The 16,080-nt window shown below is 43.5% G+C and overlaps 1 protein-coding gene across 3 annotated transcripts in view; it reads right to left on the bottom strand.

Annotated features, from left to right (window-relative positions):
- Positions 1-301: 301 nt before the first annotated feature.
- The window catches only part of RAB30 (RAB30, member RAS oncogene family), a 95,953-nt gene continuing 80,174 nt past the window's right edge, over positions 302-16,080 (bottom strand). For all 3 annotated transcript variants that reach the window (XM_069564890.1, XM_069564888.1, XM_069564889.1), the window contains exons 3-5: positions 13,793-13,876; positions 6,218-6,401; positions 302-1,254 (exon numbers count right to left, since the gene is read on the bottom strand). In XM_069564890.1, coding sequence (XP_069420991.1) covers positions 1,004-1,254; positions 6,218-6,401; positions 13,793-13,876 — 519 coding nt within the window. In that variant the 3' untranslated portion in view covers positions 302-1,003. The remainder of the gene's footprint in view (positions 1,255-6,217; positions 6,402-13,792; positions 13,877-16,080) is intronic.

Genomic DNA, 16,080 nt, shown 5'->3' with positions numbered 1-16,080 from the left:
GAACTCCGCACTGCAGTCCATTAATCCACAGTATTTTGGTCAGATCAGGTCTGGTTTTTCATACTACTCATGTCTTAGAGCTAATCTCTTATATGGGGGTGTCAACCATTCTCTCTTTTTTTTTTTTTCATTTTCAAACATTTTCATTTACTTGAGGGGCAGGAAAGATAAAGTAGAAAATGGTAGAGACAGAGGGGAAGAGGAAAGGAAAGGAAAAGCATTCTCTTTTCCAATAAATCTATCCTAGGACAGGTCGTAATGAGACTTCGAGAAAGAGAGCTGATTCATGGACTTCCCTTAATTTTTGTTTCGTTTTTATTTCTATGTAAGGTATGTAAGGACATCAATGTACTAAAATGCTTGGTCTGTGAAAGAGCAGAATCATTAGCACCAGAAGGATCATGGAGCTTGTGTACAGTATTAAAACAATGATTGTTACTGTTGTCATGGGTAAAGGTTTCATCTCACTGTTACATCCCAAAGTTCTTGAAAGTGCCCGTGGTAAAAAGAGAAATAACACTTGCCAAAATCTCTGTGGAGTCATCCACACGCACCACAGAGACAGGACTTGGCCTTCCTGGTTTTGGTTTATCTGGTAGACAAGAAAACCAGGGCCTCCAGAAGCCCTAAAGAGCAGCCCCCACATGCAGCCACTGACGTACAGGAGGGGTCCCTACAGTACGTTTCCCCCTGGACCGTGTTCAGGAATGCATTTTACTTGCTTGTTTAAACAAACAAAAGCAACATGCTCTGCAGGTCATGGAGCGCCTAGTGCAATTTTCTCCTTGACCCGACTCCAGACTGCAAAAGGGTGAAACCATTGTATGTTCCGCGAATGCTGGCCTGCGGACGAGGCCCTGGCCCACCATGCTTTGTAAGCTCGGGAGCCCACAGGAGTCAGAAGGTCCCAGAGTGGGAGCCACAGTCATCGCCAGGTCTCCCCAGCAACTGGTGGCCCATCAGGGCAGCTGCGGATTCCTCTCGCCTCACCTTGCCTCAGCCTTTAGTTGAAATTACAACAAGTCAAATAGCTGATACTTTTCCCTTCTCCAGGTAAAGGTGAGGATACATTGTTCACCAGGGTGTTCTGCCTGGCTTCACTGATGAGGCGGCAAGCCAAGTCAAGGAAGAGTTTCTCCACGTTATCGGATTCCTTCGCTGAGGTCTCCAGATAATACATGTCCTGAGCTTCTGAGAATTCTTCGGCTCTCTGCTGGGAGACCTCTCTCCTTTCAGCCAGGTCAATCTTGTTGCCTAAAACAGCAGTAAAATCAGAGAGAGAGAGAGGGTTGTCATTTGACCTTTTTGCAGATTCGGAAACATCCAATTCACCTCCGTATCTGAAGTCAAACCAGACAGATGGAAAGTAAAGCGAAACAAATGGGACTATGATTCCTGGGTTGTTTATTTTAACATATCAGTTCCATTTGTAATGGCAAAGAACTGGAACCAACCCAGAAGCCCATCAGCTGGGCACTGGCTGAATAAAGCATTATGACCGTAGCTATCTGGAGTTATGTGCCCCGGGAAAAAGCAATAAGGAAGGACGTCCCTGGCGGTCCAATGGTTAAGAATCTGCCTGCCAACACAGGGGACATGAGCTCTGTCCCTGGTCCAGGAAGATCCCACATGCTGTGGGGCATCTAAGCTCATGCACCATAGCTACTGAGCCCTCACATCACACTTAACGAAGCCCACACACCCCAGAGCCCGTGCTCCACAACAAGGGAAGCCCACACACCACAACTAGAGAAAGCCTGCACTCAGCAAGGAAGACCCAGTGCAGTCAAATTTGAATAAATGAATAAAAGTAAACAAAATTATTTTTAAAAAAGCAATGAGGACTATCTCTACAGGCTATCATGGAATGAGACATTAGGATAGGTCGTTAAGCAAATAAAGCAAAGCAGGAAAAAAGTATATATAAGACCCAGCTCTCGATCCAAGGAAAGGGGATGAAAAAATACATACATACAGTGTCTTATTTTATTAATGAGAGACTGAAACAAAATTTTAATTTTAAAGATAACAATTACCTGTGAAAGGAACAAGGGTGAGGGGTGAAAATCAGACCTCTCTAAATATACTCTGTGTCATAGATTTGACTTCAGAACCTTATCAATGTTTTATATGACTATACAATATGAAATTAAATTAAAAAAAAAAGCAATTCCTAACATTGAAAACAAAATTAAACAAATGAAGCTGTTCATCATGAAGTGGCATGACCACACAAAGAGGAACTATTTCAGGTAAGTTGAAGGGAATTTAACCAGTAATGGAACCACGCATCCCCAGTGGCATATAAGGACAAACAGAACTGAAGGAAAAAATCTTTAAGTGCTGCAGAAATCATCTTGTTAGTGGTCATGTTAGCAGCATTACTCTGTGGCTGCTGTACATGTTTTAGGGGATAAAGCGAATAAGTAATTATGCTGGTGACACTGGGTCAGGGATTTGGGACATGGGAGAACGGAAACACGGATATACGCTAAATGAAGTAAAGGAAAATTCCTGTAGTCCTGAATTACAAATGGAAGTATCGGTGTGAATAATTCATGGTGTTATTTTATCTTTAAGACTGTTCTACTTCTGAGAATTCTGGAATTTTGGAAATCTGACAAAGGTAATATGTCAACTGTGATGCTTGGCAACATTGCTCACGGTAAAAGTGACCCTTGATTGATAAATTCCATCTGACCTGGGAATTCTATGTATGAATTATAAATACCTAGTAGAAAGCCTTAATTTTGGGCTTCCCTAAGTGTGGCAATTCTTCATTTGGAAAGACCCTGAAAGTTAGGGCTGCCGGGCTACTACAAGAGAGATTGGCTCCTACGGGGCCACTGAGGCTTGCTGCCAGAGCAGACCCTGCACTTGCCTGAAGTGAGCCTGGTTGCCTCACACCTGAACTGTCCCGGGAGGTCCTGGGCAGCTCTGTGGACTCACTCTATGAGGGCTGCTTCCACTGAAGAGGAATGCTTGGTACTGACCTGCTATTAAGCTGTGTTTGCTGTCCTGTATCCTCCTAAATGTCTGTGATGCCATGTGGCCGATGGTAGTCTTGTGGGTCAAAGTGTTCAGGAGAGCCTAATGAGACACTCCCCTGTAGAAGCTACAGAGTCCACCACACAGACACACATACACTAGCTCTGTCTACTGGGAAGCCTAAAAGCCATCACACCACCCCGCCAACTCTGCAGTAAAGATTCCTATCACCTTGGCTTAGCTTCTAAATACAACTTCCCATTGAAAATCAATAGCATTTCTTAAAGAAATGGTTAATTGCAGGTCAGGGGTAGGAAATGCATTAGATGCACCTGCAACATGTCATCCCAGAAAACAAGAAAATCATCAAGGATTCCTAGGCCATGTCAAAAGGACTCAAGAGTGCACTTGAAGAGGCTCCCATTGTCAAAGCTGGAACAATATAGAAGCGTCAATAATAATAACTGCAAAGGACTAGAATACATCAAATATATTTAAATCTATAACAATATTCAAAACAAAAACAAACTTTAATAGTTACTTTTGGAAGACTTGGGAACCAACTCATTATTTTGAAAAGTAATAAATGAAAAAGAGTGCTTTCCTCGTGATCCGGTGGTTAAGAGTCCACCTTGCAACACAGGGGACACCGGTTCAATCCCTGGTCTGGGAAGATCCCAACGTGCCACAGGGCAACTTAGCCTTTGCACCACAGCTACTGAAGCCCAAGCACCTAGAGCCTGTGTTCTGAAACAAGAGAAGCCATCACAAGGAGAAGACCGCACCACAATGAAGAGTAGCCCCTGATCTCTGCAACTAGAGAAAGCCGGCACGCAACAATGAAGACCCAGAACGGCCCAAACACACACAATAAAAAAACTTTTTACAAAACTTCTGTGACTAAGCTTAAAAAATAAAAACAAAGAATCAAGCATTTTTCTAGACTGCCCTGAGAACAGCACCTCAGAATACCAACCACATAATATATTTGCTAAAACAAAAAACAAAAACCCTAAATCTGAGCAGGCTCTAGATTGACCTGCAAATCCGCCAGAGATTTAAGTGACAGAGGAATGCATCAAATGACACCACCAGGCTGAAATAGTAAAATTCAGACTTGAAAACGCCACAGCACAAACAAATGCTTTAACAAGCAAATCCCCAGGAAGCAAATATGGAAGGATAACCTCCAGCTAAAAGGAGAATTAAAAGACATATCTTTTATAGAGATGCATACTGACATAATACAAACTGAATTAATACGACATCTTGGATTTGCTTCAAAATAATCTGAAGGGGAGGGCAGACGAAGAGGTAGGGAGTAGATAAAACAAGACTGGCTGTGAGCTGTTCACTGTCAGCTCTGAGAGACGTGCATATGGGTGTTCATTATACGGTTTGCTCTATTTTGCTTATGTTTAAAATTTCCCATAATAAAAAGTTTTTTTAAAAACAGCCAGTGCCTCTTTCATATCGAGCTGACTAATTATGTTCCCTCATCTGTGCATTCAACTTCCTTAAACAGAATCCCAAGTAGTAATGCTTTGACTCAATCTCAGGGCTTTCTGTCCAGAGCAGAGGGCTTTCAAGCTCTTCCCACCAAAGATTCTCCAATGTGCAGGTGGGTTTTCAGATCTGAACAGGGGGCACTGGTTCTCATAGAGAAGCAAATACTTAACCCAGCAGCCTGCAATTTGTTACAAGGCAGCACATTATAGCTGGATAAACACAGCCTCTGGAGTCGATCTAACATGCTGTGTGACCTTGAACAAAGAACTTTACTTCTCTGAGCCTTGCTTTCCTCATCTGTAAATTTGAGATCGTGACACACAATGTTCTTAAAATGATTCCTCGCACATATACACCAGCTATAATGCTTGATTCTATAATGTGTTTGTTTAACTTACTGTTAATCATGATTTTTAACTTAATGTTTCTGAGAATCTCTACCAGATTTCCAAAATTTGGGTCTTTCTAGAACATACAACAATGTTACTTCTTAGGAAGAAAAAAATTTTTTTCTGGCCACATCACATGGTGTGCAGGATCTTAGTTTCCCGACAAGGCATAAACAAGAGATCAAATCTGTGCCCCCTGCAGTGGAAGTGTGGCATCCCAACTGGACCACCACGAAATTCCCAGGAAGGAAACTTTTTAACCACCATATATTATTAACATTTTTCCATCACCAGTAGAGGATTTTTAATAATCTGGTCCATTTCACTGCAATTCCATTTATAACGTGCATTTGTTACCACAAAAAAACCATGGGTTGTTTTCTGTTTTCCCCTCATACTAAATAGAGGTTCTACCCTTCTATAAGATGAAATAAACTGCAGAATTTCCCTTAAGGGATTCTTTCTGAAAACTAGAATTTCTCAAATCAGTATAAGCATAAGAAGGGAAAAAAGTTAACCAAAATCCATTTTTAAAGCAAAACACAATTACTTCAATAATGAATTTCTTATCAACTTAGATATATCTTCTAGATCAGCAGTTTCCATGGCCTAGATTTTTTTTTTTTTTTAATCCTTAGTAGTAGTACTGTTAGTTGCTCAGTCATGCCTGACTTTTTGCAACTCCACGGACTGTACCCTGCCAGGCTCCTTTGTCCATGGGATTCTCCAGGCAAGAATACTGGAGTGGGTTGCCATACCCTTCTCCAGAGGATCTTCCCAACCCAGAAATCAAACCTGGGTCTCCTGCATTGCAGGCAGATTCCCTACCATATGAGCTACAGGGAAGTTCCTTTTTTAATGCTTAGCAGCCCATACAACTTTCATGGCAATCCACCTTCTTCTAGAGACTATGCTGATAGGAAAATCAATCAGGAGTATTCTCTACTTTTCTAAATCATCACCGTGGGTTAGACTCTATTTCATTTTCTCTTCAACTTCAGTCAGAAGAACTGAACGTTGACTGTATGAATTATAGAGCTGTAGACCAGTGGTCCCCAACCTTTTTGGCACCAGGGATCAGTTTCATGGAAGACAATTTTCCCATGGGTGGAGTGGGGGGATGGTTTCAGGATGAGTCAAGCTCATTACATTCATTGCACACTTTAGGTCTCCTCTAACGCTGCTGCTGATCTCACACGAGGCAGTGGTCCGCGGCCCAGAGGTTGGGGACCCCTGTTGAAGACTATTCTTGCAAGGTGCCAAGGCCTTATGTGATTATACATTCTTTGATGCTCACAAATCAATTTCCCTCCTCATTAGTCCTTACTTACCCACTAGCACAGTGATGACCTTGTTGCTAGCATATTGTTCTATCTCCCGCAGCCACTCAGGAAGGCAACGGAAGGATTCCTCACAGGTGATGTCATAGGTAAGGATCAAGGCATTGGCGCTTCTGTAATAACTCTGGGTGATGGACCGAAATCTCTCTTGACCTGCTGTGTCCCAGATCTGAAGCTGTAAAGGCATAAAAGAAGGATCAGGTTGGTGGAGCAAAGAAGAAAGAAAAGCCTTGCCTTCTTGTTGTTTGGTCGCTCAATCACGTCCGACTCCTTGCGACCACATGGACTGCAGCACGCCTGTCCTTCAGTGTCTCCTGGAGTTTGCTCAAACTCATGTCCATTGAGTCACTGATGCCATCCAACCATCTCATCATCTGCCACCACCTCTCCCTCATCAGGGTCTTTCCCAATGAGTCAGCTCTTCGCATCAGGTGGCCAAAGTACTGGAGTTTCAGCTTCAGCACCAGTCCTTCCAATGAACCCCATTCATGGATCACAGCCTTGTCATGGTGAAGGAGCTTGTGTAACTCAATGAAGCTATAAGTCATGCTGTGCAGGGCTGCCCAAGATGGACGGGGTCACAATAAGGAGTTCTGACAAAACGTGGTTCACTGAAGAAGGAAATGGCAACCCATTCCAATATGCTTCCAGTGCGTAGAAATAGAGACACCTTCACCCAAATAAGTTCATGGCTGTTTTTTGCTGTAAAAGAAAGGCACCTCTAATTTTTTTTTAATTCCTTCTGGTAAAAGAGAGGGACTTGCTTTGCTTTTTCTTTGCTAAATTTTGTTTCCCCTTTATTCTTTTTTTTTAAAAGGCATTCAGATTATTTTCACACAATTTCATTTAAAAGGTAAAATCTACTTAACTTTTATTATAAGCCTGTTTCCCCTAAGAACTGCTATTTTTTTATTTATTTTTAATTGAAGGATAACTACAATACTGTGTTGGTTTCTGCCAGATAAGAACTGCTATTTTTATCCATAGATTCTTCATTGCTCATATCTTTAATTTTCCCTTTTGTTTATTTTCTAAATCAGAAAGTATATTCCTAGGTCTTATTAAAGGTTTACACTCTTAGAACATATTTCAAATGCTCTCATTTTTGTTTTGAGCAATTCTTTAATTAAGAAAAAAAAAAACACTAGACAACCAAACTGTTGAGCATTTATGTGCCAAGCTCTATTCTAAGTACTCTACACATAATAACTCATTTACTCCTCACAATAACTCTGTGAGGTAGGTAAACACTGTTCCTGTATCATTTCTCATGTAAGGAAACTGAGGCACAGACAGATTAATTAGCTTGCCCAGCGTCTCACAGCCAATATGTCCTAGAGCTGATTCAACCATGCAGTGTGGTCTGAGTCCTTGCTCTTTTTTTTATAGGCCATGCCAAGTGGCCTGTGGGATCCTAGTTCCCTGACCAGGAACTGAACTCACACCTTCTGCACTGGAAGCATAGAGTCTCAACCCCTGGACTGCCAGGAAGTCCCAGAGTCTGCGCTTCATCACAATGCCCCAGTACAAAAGTCAGGATCCAGGGCAAGGTGTCACTCTGTGACTGTTGGCATTTCAGCCAACAACTGGAGAGGGCAAAAAAAACCCATTCACATGAATATATTAAGGTGTGATCTTTGTTCATGAAAACAGGAGCAATGCCACGGCAGACAAGGAAAATAATTTCCCTCCGCCACCCGTAAGCCCTCCAACCTTCGGCAAGTCACCTAACCTCCTTTGGCTTCGACAGCTTCTTTATTAAAAGAGGTTAATAACATGCAAACCTGCTGAAGTCATTTACCAGTTTGAAGACCTCATAACTGATGGTTCTAAAGACAAAGAAGGCAAAACACCTCTCACTTCAACCTTAATTTCCCTGCACAGAGCAGACTTCTGAGAGAGAAACTGTTCCCCAGAGACTGCTGAGTGCGGAACAAATCCGAGGCCTTGAGAAATCACCCTAACAGAAATCTTCCCTTCTCACTGCATCGATTTCACGTGTCACAAGGTACATCCACCCCATTAACAGGACATCATTTCCTCAGGGAAGACTTTTGGAACCTTCAGATTAGGCCAGGTTCCCCATCTCCACCCCTAAATCATCTCAACTCCAACCAAGCCTATAATTTCCTATCACAGCACCAAACACACTTTTCCTTTGGGGCTGCCCTGGGTCTCGGTTGCTACTTGCAGGCTTTCTCGAGTTGCAATGAGCAGGGACTACTCTCTAGTTGCACTGCATGAGCCTCTCAGTGCAGGGGTTTCTCTCTCTGTGGCCCGCGAGCTCTAGAGTACAGGCTCAGTAGCTGGACACACGGGCTTAGCTGGCCCCGCAGCATGTGGATCTTCCCAGACCAGGGATCGAACCCGTGTCCCCTGCATTGGCAGGCAGATTCTTCACCACTGGGCCAGCAGGGAAGTCCCACCTGACACACTTGAATCACTTATGCATTTGTAATAACGTGTTCCATAACCATCTTTCTCACTAGATGGAAAGTTTCATGAGCAGGGGGGAGTTTGGGGTCCATTTTCCTCTCAGTTATCCCCTACAGTGTTTGGAAAATAGTAAATATTCAAATAATTATTCATGGTCTCATCTCATCCTTACAACAAATCCCAGTGAGGTAGGCAAGTTTACGCCTTCCTTTCATTAGCAGGTAACTCACAAGGCTGGGACTCAGACTCCAGACTCTGACCCCCCAGGAGAGGACTCAATCCATACACCGTGCTGCTCTGCTGCCAGAGGCTGATTTAGACGCCCAACTGCATCCAGAGAGGATGAGGCAGTCAGTGTCACCCTCTGCTCAGATCAGCTTAGCTGAGAAGACCGAGAGTGACCGGTGGTCCCTGCCACCAAAGAGAGGCACACAGGCTCTCCTTTGATTTGAAGTCACAGCTGCCCTTTGATGCTGTACATGAAAGCCTGTGTACGCTGAAGGCAGCCATACAGATGTTACAGCTTTTGCCAGGACAAAAGCTACTTCTCTTTGTCTCAAACCTAGGGACATGATTCCCCTCTCCAGGCTGTGTCTTAGAACAAAAGACCATTATCTTAATGCCACAGTGAACCTTGAAAAACACTTGTGATTGGATTTAACACTGCTGATCCTTAGACATCAGTATGTTCTCATGACAGGCCCATCTTGAGAACAGTTCTGAGAATTAAAACCACCAAAATATCTTCCAGAAAAGTGATTAGATGTCTTGGCCGAGATGCAGGCTGCTTTCCCAAAGGGAGCTTCCTCTTTCTAGTCTTATGGTTAATTTCTGAGGAGATCCAGGTTCCACTGCCTTTATTACTCAACTTAGTTTCACTATTGTCTCTGCAATTTGTTTGCTCTTTTGCAGCATTTACAGATCATAAATAGATGCAGAGCACTGTGCTAAGCACAGGAAAGATAAACAAAGATAAATAAAACACAATCCCTGATATCAAAATGCTCATAGTAAAGCAGGATAGATACACAGTTGACTAACTATGATAAGATAGGTGTGCATGCGAAGTCGCTCAGTCATGTCTGCCTCTTTGCAACCCTATGAACTGTAGCCCACCAGGCTCCTCTGTTCATGGAATTCTCCAGGCCAGAATACTGGAGAGGGTTGCCGTGCCCTCCTCCAGAGGATCTTCCCAATCCAGGGATTGAACCCATGTCTCTTATATCTCCTGCACTGGCAGGCAGGTTCTTCACCACTAGCATCACTGGGGAAGCCCATGGTAAGATATGAGATGTTCTATTAAAGAGGGGCCAGCAGGAGAGTGTCTCCTGGTATGGGTCTTCTGTCCATCAATATGTTCTCAATAACCCTGCCCGGGGCTTTCTAACCACTCTCACTTCCAGCATGAGGCTGGGCTATTGTCCACTCTCTTCTTTGCACTACCACTCACACCTCTACTGCCTCACTGCTACAAAAATGTACTTCAGGGACTTCCCGAGTGGTCCAGAGGTTAAAATTCTGTACTTCCACTGCCGGGAGCGCAGGTTCGAACCCTGGTCAGGGAACTAAGATCCCACATGCCACGTGGCACAGCCAAAAAAATAAAAAAGTATTGCAATCTACTGTGTCCGCTTATAAGACTGAGTTCTCTGAGGGCGAAGGCTGTCTCTTATTTAACCATATACCCCAGGGCCCCACCTAAAACAGTCTGTGGTTCATGGTGGACCCACTGACGCGATGGCTAACTGAATGACCTGAGGATGGTCATCATTCGTCAATCACAAAGGAAGGACGGACTCATTCTGCTTAAATGATTAATAGGGAGTTTAAAAAGGTTTCACAGATGAAATGTTTGTGAAAGATGACAGGAAGTTACTAGGGAAGAAAGACGCTTTACCGTACCACAGTGCTTGGTACAAAGCATTCACTCTGACACAGGATGGCTGGATGAACAAAAGGATGGACAGGTGGTTGTAAAAGCAAACACGTGTACATACTCTCAAGACTTTCCTATCTACACAGTGCATACCTGATGAGAGAAAAATCCAGCAAATCTTCTATTTCTATTATAACAAATCTCCTAAGGTTAAAATGTCATAGACTGAGCTTAAAGTTTTACTTAATACACATTAATTTATGACAGGCTAAGAGAAATCAATGGATAAGAGAAAATTCTATATAGGTTTTAATTATATTTTCTACCCAAGGTCACCTTCATAACACAGACCACTTTAAGAGAAGGGCCTCTTCTTTAACTTTGATTTGACTCTAAGCCTCAATAGCTATGGGCTTCCCTGGTGGCTCAGACAGTAAAGAATCTGCCTGCAATGCAGGAGATCTGGGTTCGATCCCAGGGTTGGGAAGACCCCCTAGAGAAAGGAATGGCAACCCACTCCAGTATTCTTGCCTGGAGAATTCCATGGACAGAGAGGAGCCTTGTAAGCTATAGTCCATGGGATAGCTCGCAAAGAGTCAGACACAAATGAGTGACTAACACTTCCACTTTCTCTCTTAATAGCTATGGGAATCCTTCTAATACCCTTGATTAGCTGCCAGTGATCCTGGGAGCCATCCTAGAAAGAAAGGGACTTGTAGGGAAGGCTGAGAGAGGATGGTGAGCAGTTGGGAGAAAAATTAACATTCAGGTCTTGCCCTGCCTCTCACCAGCTGTGTGATTCTGTGCAAACCAGCAGTGAGTTCTCTTTCCACGGGCTCTCCAGGGCACTGGGAAAGCCTGCAGACTCCCAGCAAAAAGTCACTAAACTCTCACTAAGAAGAGGTACTTGGTTCGTGTTAAAGAACACTGACAATAATGAGAAAATAACTGTTTCCTCAGTGAGACGCGGCTGCTCTCCTCCTATGTCCGTGTTCATGAGACCCTTGGATTACTGTGGTTGAAGAGGGTCATATTCTGTCTTGATTCTACATATATGGCTAGAAAGATTCACAGGCAAAAAGTCATTAAAGCTGGATTTGGGAGATGAGCCAGCTCTCACTTCTCACAGAGAGGCCTGAAGTGATGATAGAAATGGGAACTGTGCTGTGATCCAAAGATGAGTAAGACACAAACCTTCCTCTCAGGGAGCCTATGGTAGATTCAGATGCTATAAAAAGATGGATTTTTAGCTAAGTATAATAAGTACTTAAAAACGAGGTTATGGTTCACAGAAAGTGGAATAAATGTAATAACTAAACTTGGGAATTGAGGAAAGAAAAATAAGCCTGTTCTTTAAAAATGGGGACCATTTCTTTATTTGCTGCTTTCTATTTCCAGAACCTGGCACATGGCAGGCGTGAACCTTTTTGGTCAAAGGAAGGAACTCATACATATATATGGATATAAGAGAAAACCAAATCTCTGGAAATAAAATGCCTAGTGATCTTAACCCAACCCTTGGGATGGCAACCAGCTCCCTCTGCTGGAACAAGAGAGAACTACACGTGGCTCTTCCTGCCACTGCTTCCTGAGTGCACACTCCTGGCTCCCTCCTCTCCCCACAGCCTAGCTCCTTCTCTCCACCTCAATGCACTGATTTTCTGAACTTTCCAGTGGACGCTCACATGGAATCCACAGGGCCCAGCTCTCCATCACTATTGTATCTGGTGTACATGTCTGCAGTAACGAACCCCTCTCAGGAGTCAGAGCTGGAAGAGACACTGGCAAAGTTTCTGTCCCCCACTCAGGAGTCTCCTCCTAAACACAGTTCTGTGTGCCTGTGGCATGCTCTAAGAGCACCCTGGAGCTTCTGTGTCCTTCCTGAGGCATCCGAAGGCAGGACTGCAGGTACCTATGGGAGAAGGATGCAAGTGGCACAGACTCACACTTAGGATGCTGAAGTTGGGGTATGAGGTTGGGATGTTGAGGTTGGGGTGTGAGGTTGGGGTGCTGAGGTTGAAGTGCTGAAGTTGGGTCTGGCTGGAATGCTGATGCCACAGTGCTCACTGTCCTGTTGATCCCAGCATCATCCCTTCTTTCCATGGCACTCAGCTCTGAAAGGTCTGACTGTGGAATCTCACTCACTCTGATGGGCATAGCACCAAAGATCAGTATCTCTACCCTCCTTCCAAGTAACTTAGTCTTACCGCACATTTCTTTCCATCATCTCACTCTTCCCTTGCTCCAAGGTAACGGCTCATTATGCCTGCCTTCTCCCCTGCTCCATAGCAGGGGAGACCCCAGGGAGGCAACGGTGTTCACTGGCTCATATAAAACCAATTCATATCCCACCTACCTCCCTTGCTACCTGTGTAATCATGGATGAATAAATCACTCGACCTCTCTAAAAAATACAAAATGAAGATAATTTAGCACTTACCTCATAGGGTTTACAATAAGGATTGAGTTAAACGTAAAAGAAGGCAGTGGAGGGATTGACACATATTAGGCGCTTGAAAAACACCCCCTCCCTTTTCTTGTTACTGAACCCAATGTAGCTCTTTCAGGTACTAAACTATCCAGAGGCCACAAAGCAGGGGTGGGGGGCAGATCATGGACCCTTCCTGGACCCCTCATTTAGTATTTCTCACTTATCAGGGCTTGGGGTAGGTGGGAGACGGAATAATTCTAATAAATGATTCACATGGCAAAATGATGAATGTAGAAATCAGCAGGCTCTCTAATGAGGCTGCGATTAAGAAAGAAGTAGGGAATTCCCTGGTAGTCCAGTGGTTAGGACTTGGTGCTCTCACTGCCGAGGGCCCAGATTCGATCCGTGGTTGGGGAACTAAGACCCTGCAAAGTGTACAGTGTGGAAAGAAAGGAGGGAGGGAGGGAGAGAGAGAGAAACAGAAAGAAAGAAAAAAAGAAGTACCTAAGTCTTAAGAGCCCAACTCAAGACATTTCCAGAAGAAATTTCTTCCTTGTTTTTACATCTCATCCGACATGACAAGAGCAGGAGAAACTGGCCTTAGCTCTTCTCTCATTGTCTTCTGATCTGTAAACATATTATCCTCAACCCCTTCCTGACCCTGTGAAGGGAACAGAGGAACTCTGTCTGGAAATAAGCTGTCACGGCTGAGTACGTCATTTTCAGTGTGGGTTTCCACTAGGTGATTTAATAAATGTTATGAAAACAACTGCTTCTTCTCACATAGCACAATGAAAGCCTTATTGGACATTTAGCATCTTACCTTTACTTTTTCACCATTAATCTCCACTGTCTTAATCATAAAATCAACTCCAATTGTGGCTCCTTGTCCTGGGGGGAAAAGACCCTAAAGCAGAAATAATAGAAAGTAACAATAAGCAAATCTTTCAATTAAATGAAATCCTCCCCTACCCCCATTGCCAGCCCCTTCCTTTGGCTGAGTTAACTGATGGAAGAGAGAACTCTGGTTAGTGTCATGGGAACCCTATTTAATTTACCTTTGTGTGTATGTTTTGAGGGAGGAGAAAGGAGGATGAATGGGGGAGAAAGAAATGTTGAAAGAAGAAGGAAGGGGAAAGAGGGACCAAGAAAGAAGGAAGCAAACAGAGAGGGTAAAGGAAGGGAACTGGGAAAGGACGGGGGAATTAACGCCCAAGAATGAAACAAAAGTCAGACACAAGGATAAGACTCAGGAACATGGAGCCATAGGGATGAAACTGGGATGGTTAGGGTGCAGACAAAACGGATAGGTGCTCTAAAAGATAAGACCAAGGAAGATGACAACTGGCTATTAGTCTGGGGCATGAACAGCCATCGGTGTGAACCACCAGGCTGAAGAAACAAACAAGAAATCAACACAAGAAACATGAAGGAGACAGCTGATGATCTGAATTTCCCTCTCCCTTGACAGTGATAACTATTTCCTCTATATAGATACAACTACATGAGATCAGGGCCAACGACCCTGGGACAACAACTGAAAAAGATAAATTCATCCAGGGGGACAGAATAGTCGAAATAGCACCAACCCAAGAGGCAGTAAGCAGCCTAAGGGGCTCCGGGTGACCTCAGAAAAACCAGTCCCTCTCTCGTCTAACGTAAGTACTTCAAAACAAAGCTTTACATCAAATTGGAAGCTGAACTAAAAAGGTATGAGTTTAGTAAAATCATATGTATATTGTAATTTACTGTTGCATACTATTTCCCATAAGCTTAGAGAGGAAGTTGGAGGGAAGGAATTCTATCAAGAAAAAACCCTCCACCTAGTTTCTCTTCCCTCTTCACATTCACACTCCAGAACTTCCAGAAATTAAAATAAAATGGACTTTATTAGCTCTGGGAGCTAAGATTGGGGGCATCATTAATTAAGTCTATTCCCTAATAAGAGAGGTCTTTCATTAAAGTTTGAACTTGAAAGACTGAGCATCACACCAATAGCAAATGTTCCTCTGCACGTCTGCAAACCCTGTAAATATAAACATTCAGAACTTTACGTACAAATATTGAATCAATTTTCTTCTATTTTGGTTTGGCTCAAACACAAGGCTGCCAAGCTTCAAGTTTATAGCTCCAGCTGTTTTGCAGTGGAACAAATGCCAAAAAATAAAACAAACCCTTCCCAATGTCTCCCTCATCATTTCATTCCCCAATTCCTCATGCCTCCAAAACAGCTGAATCCAATCCATTTTTAACTGTCAACTAAATAACAAAACCAAACATACTCCTGTCTATGAAATATGAACTCTGGCGGGGGGTGGGAGGGTAGAGTTGAGGAGCCAAGAGGGGTATAAAGTAAACAGAAAAGAAAAACTAAGGGGTGGTGTGCTTATTGGTTGGGCTTCCCTCATAGCTCAGTTGGTAAAGAATCCGCCTGCAATGAAAAAGACCCTGGTTCAATTCCTGGGATGGGAAAGATCTGCTGGAAAAGGGATAGGCCGCCCACTCCAGTATTCTTGGACTTCCCTTGTGGCTCAGCTGGTAAAGAATCCGCCTGCAGTGTGGGAGACCTGGGTTTGATCCCTGGGTTGGGAAGATCCCCTGAAGAAGGGAAAGGCTACCCACTCCAGTATTCTGGCCTGAAAAATTCCATGGACGGTATAGCCCATAGGGTCACAAAGAGTCTACTAAACATAACTGTTTAAAAATGGAAACATGTCTGGACTTCCCTGGTGGTCCAGTAGTTCAGACTCCAAGCTTTCACTGCAGGGGCACAGGTTCGATCCCTGGTAAGGGAATGAAGATCCCACATGCCTAGCGGTGTGACCAAAAAAGGGGTGGGGAGGTACTTTTATCCCTAATGATAAGAACTAGGCTTTTAAATAAGAAAGCCCAGATTCCTATGGTCTCCAAGGAGAGAACATGAAGGAGATAAAAATGGTCAGGCTGTGAGCTAGAAGATCTAGCTTCTCATCCCAGCCTTGCCACTAACATGACACAAGATTACTAACAAGTCATTTCCTTCCTCTAGACCTCAGGAGTTTTCTAACCTATAAAATGAGAAGAGTGGGCTGAAAAATGTCTAAGGGAACTTTCAGTAATAAGACAAGGTCA

This window comes from Ovis canadensis, chromosome 21 (genome assembly GCF_042477335.2).
Source record: "Ovis canadensis isolate MfBH-ARS-UI-01 breed Bighorn chromosome 21, ARS-UI_OviCan_v2, whole genome shotgun sequence".
Taxonomy (NCBI): Eukaryota; Metazoa; Chordata; class Mammalia; order Artiodactyla; family Bovidae; genus Ovis; species Ovis canadensis.
This window is presented reverse-complemented; position numbering and strand designations above follow the sequence as displayed.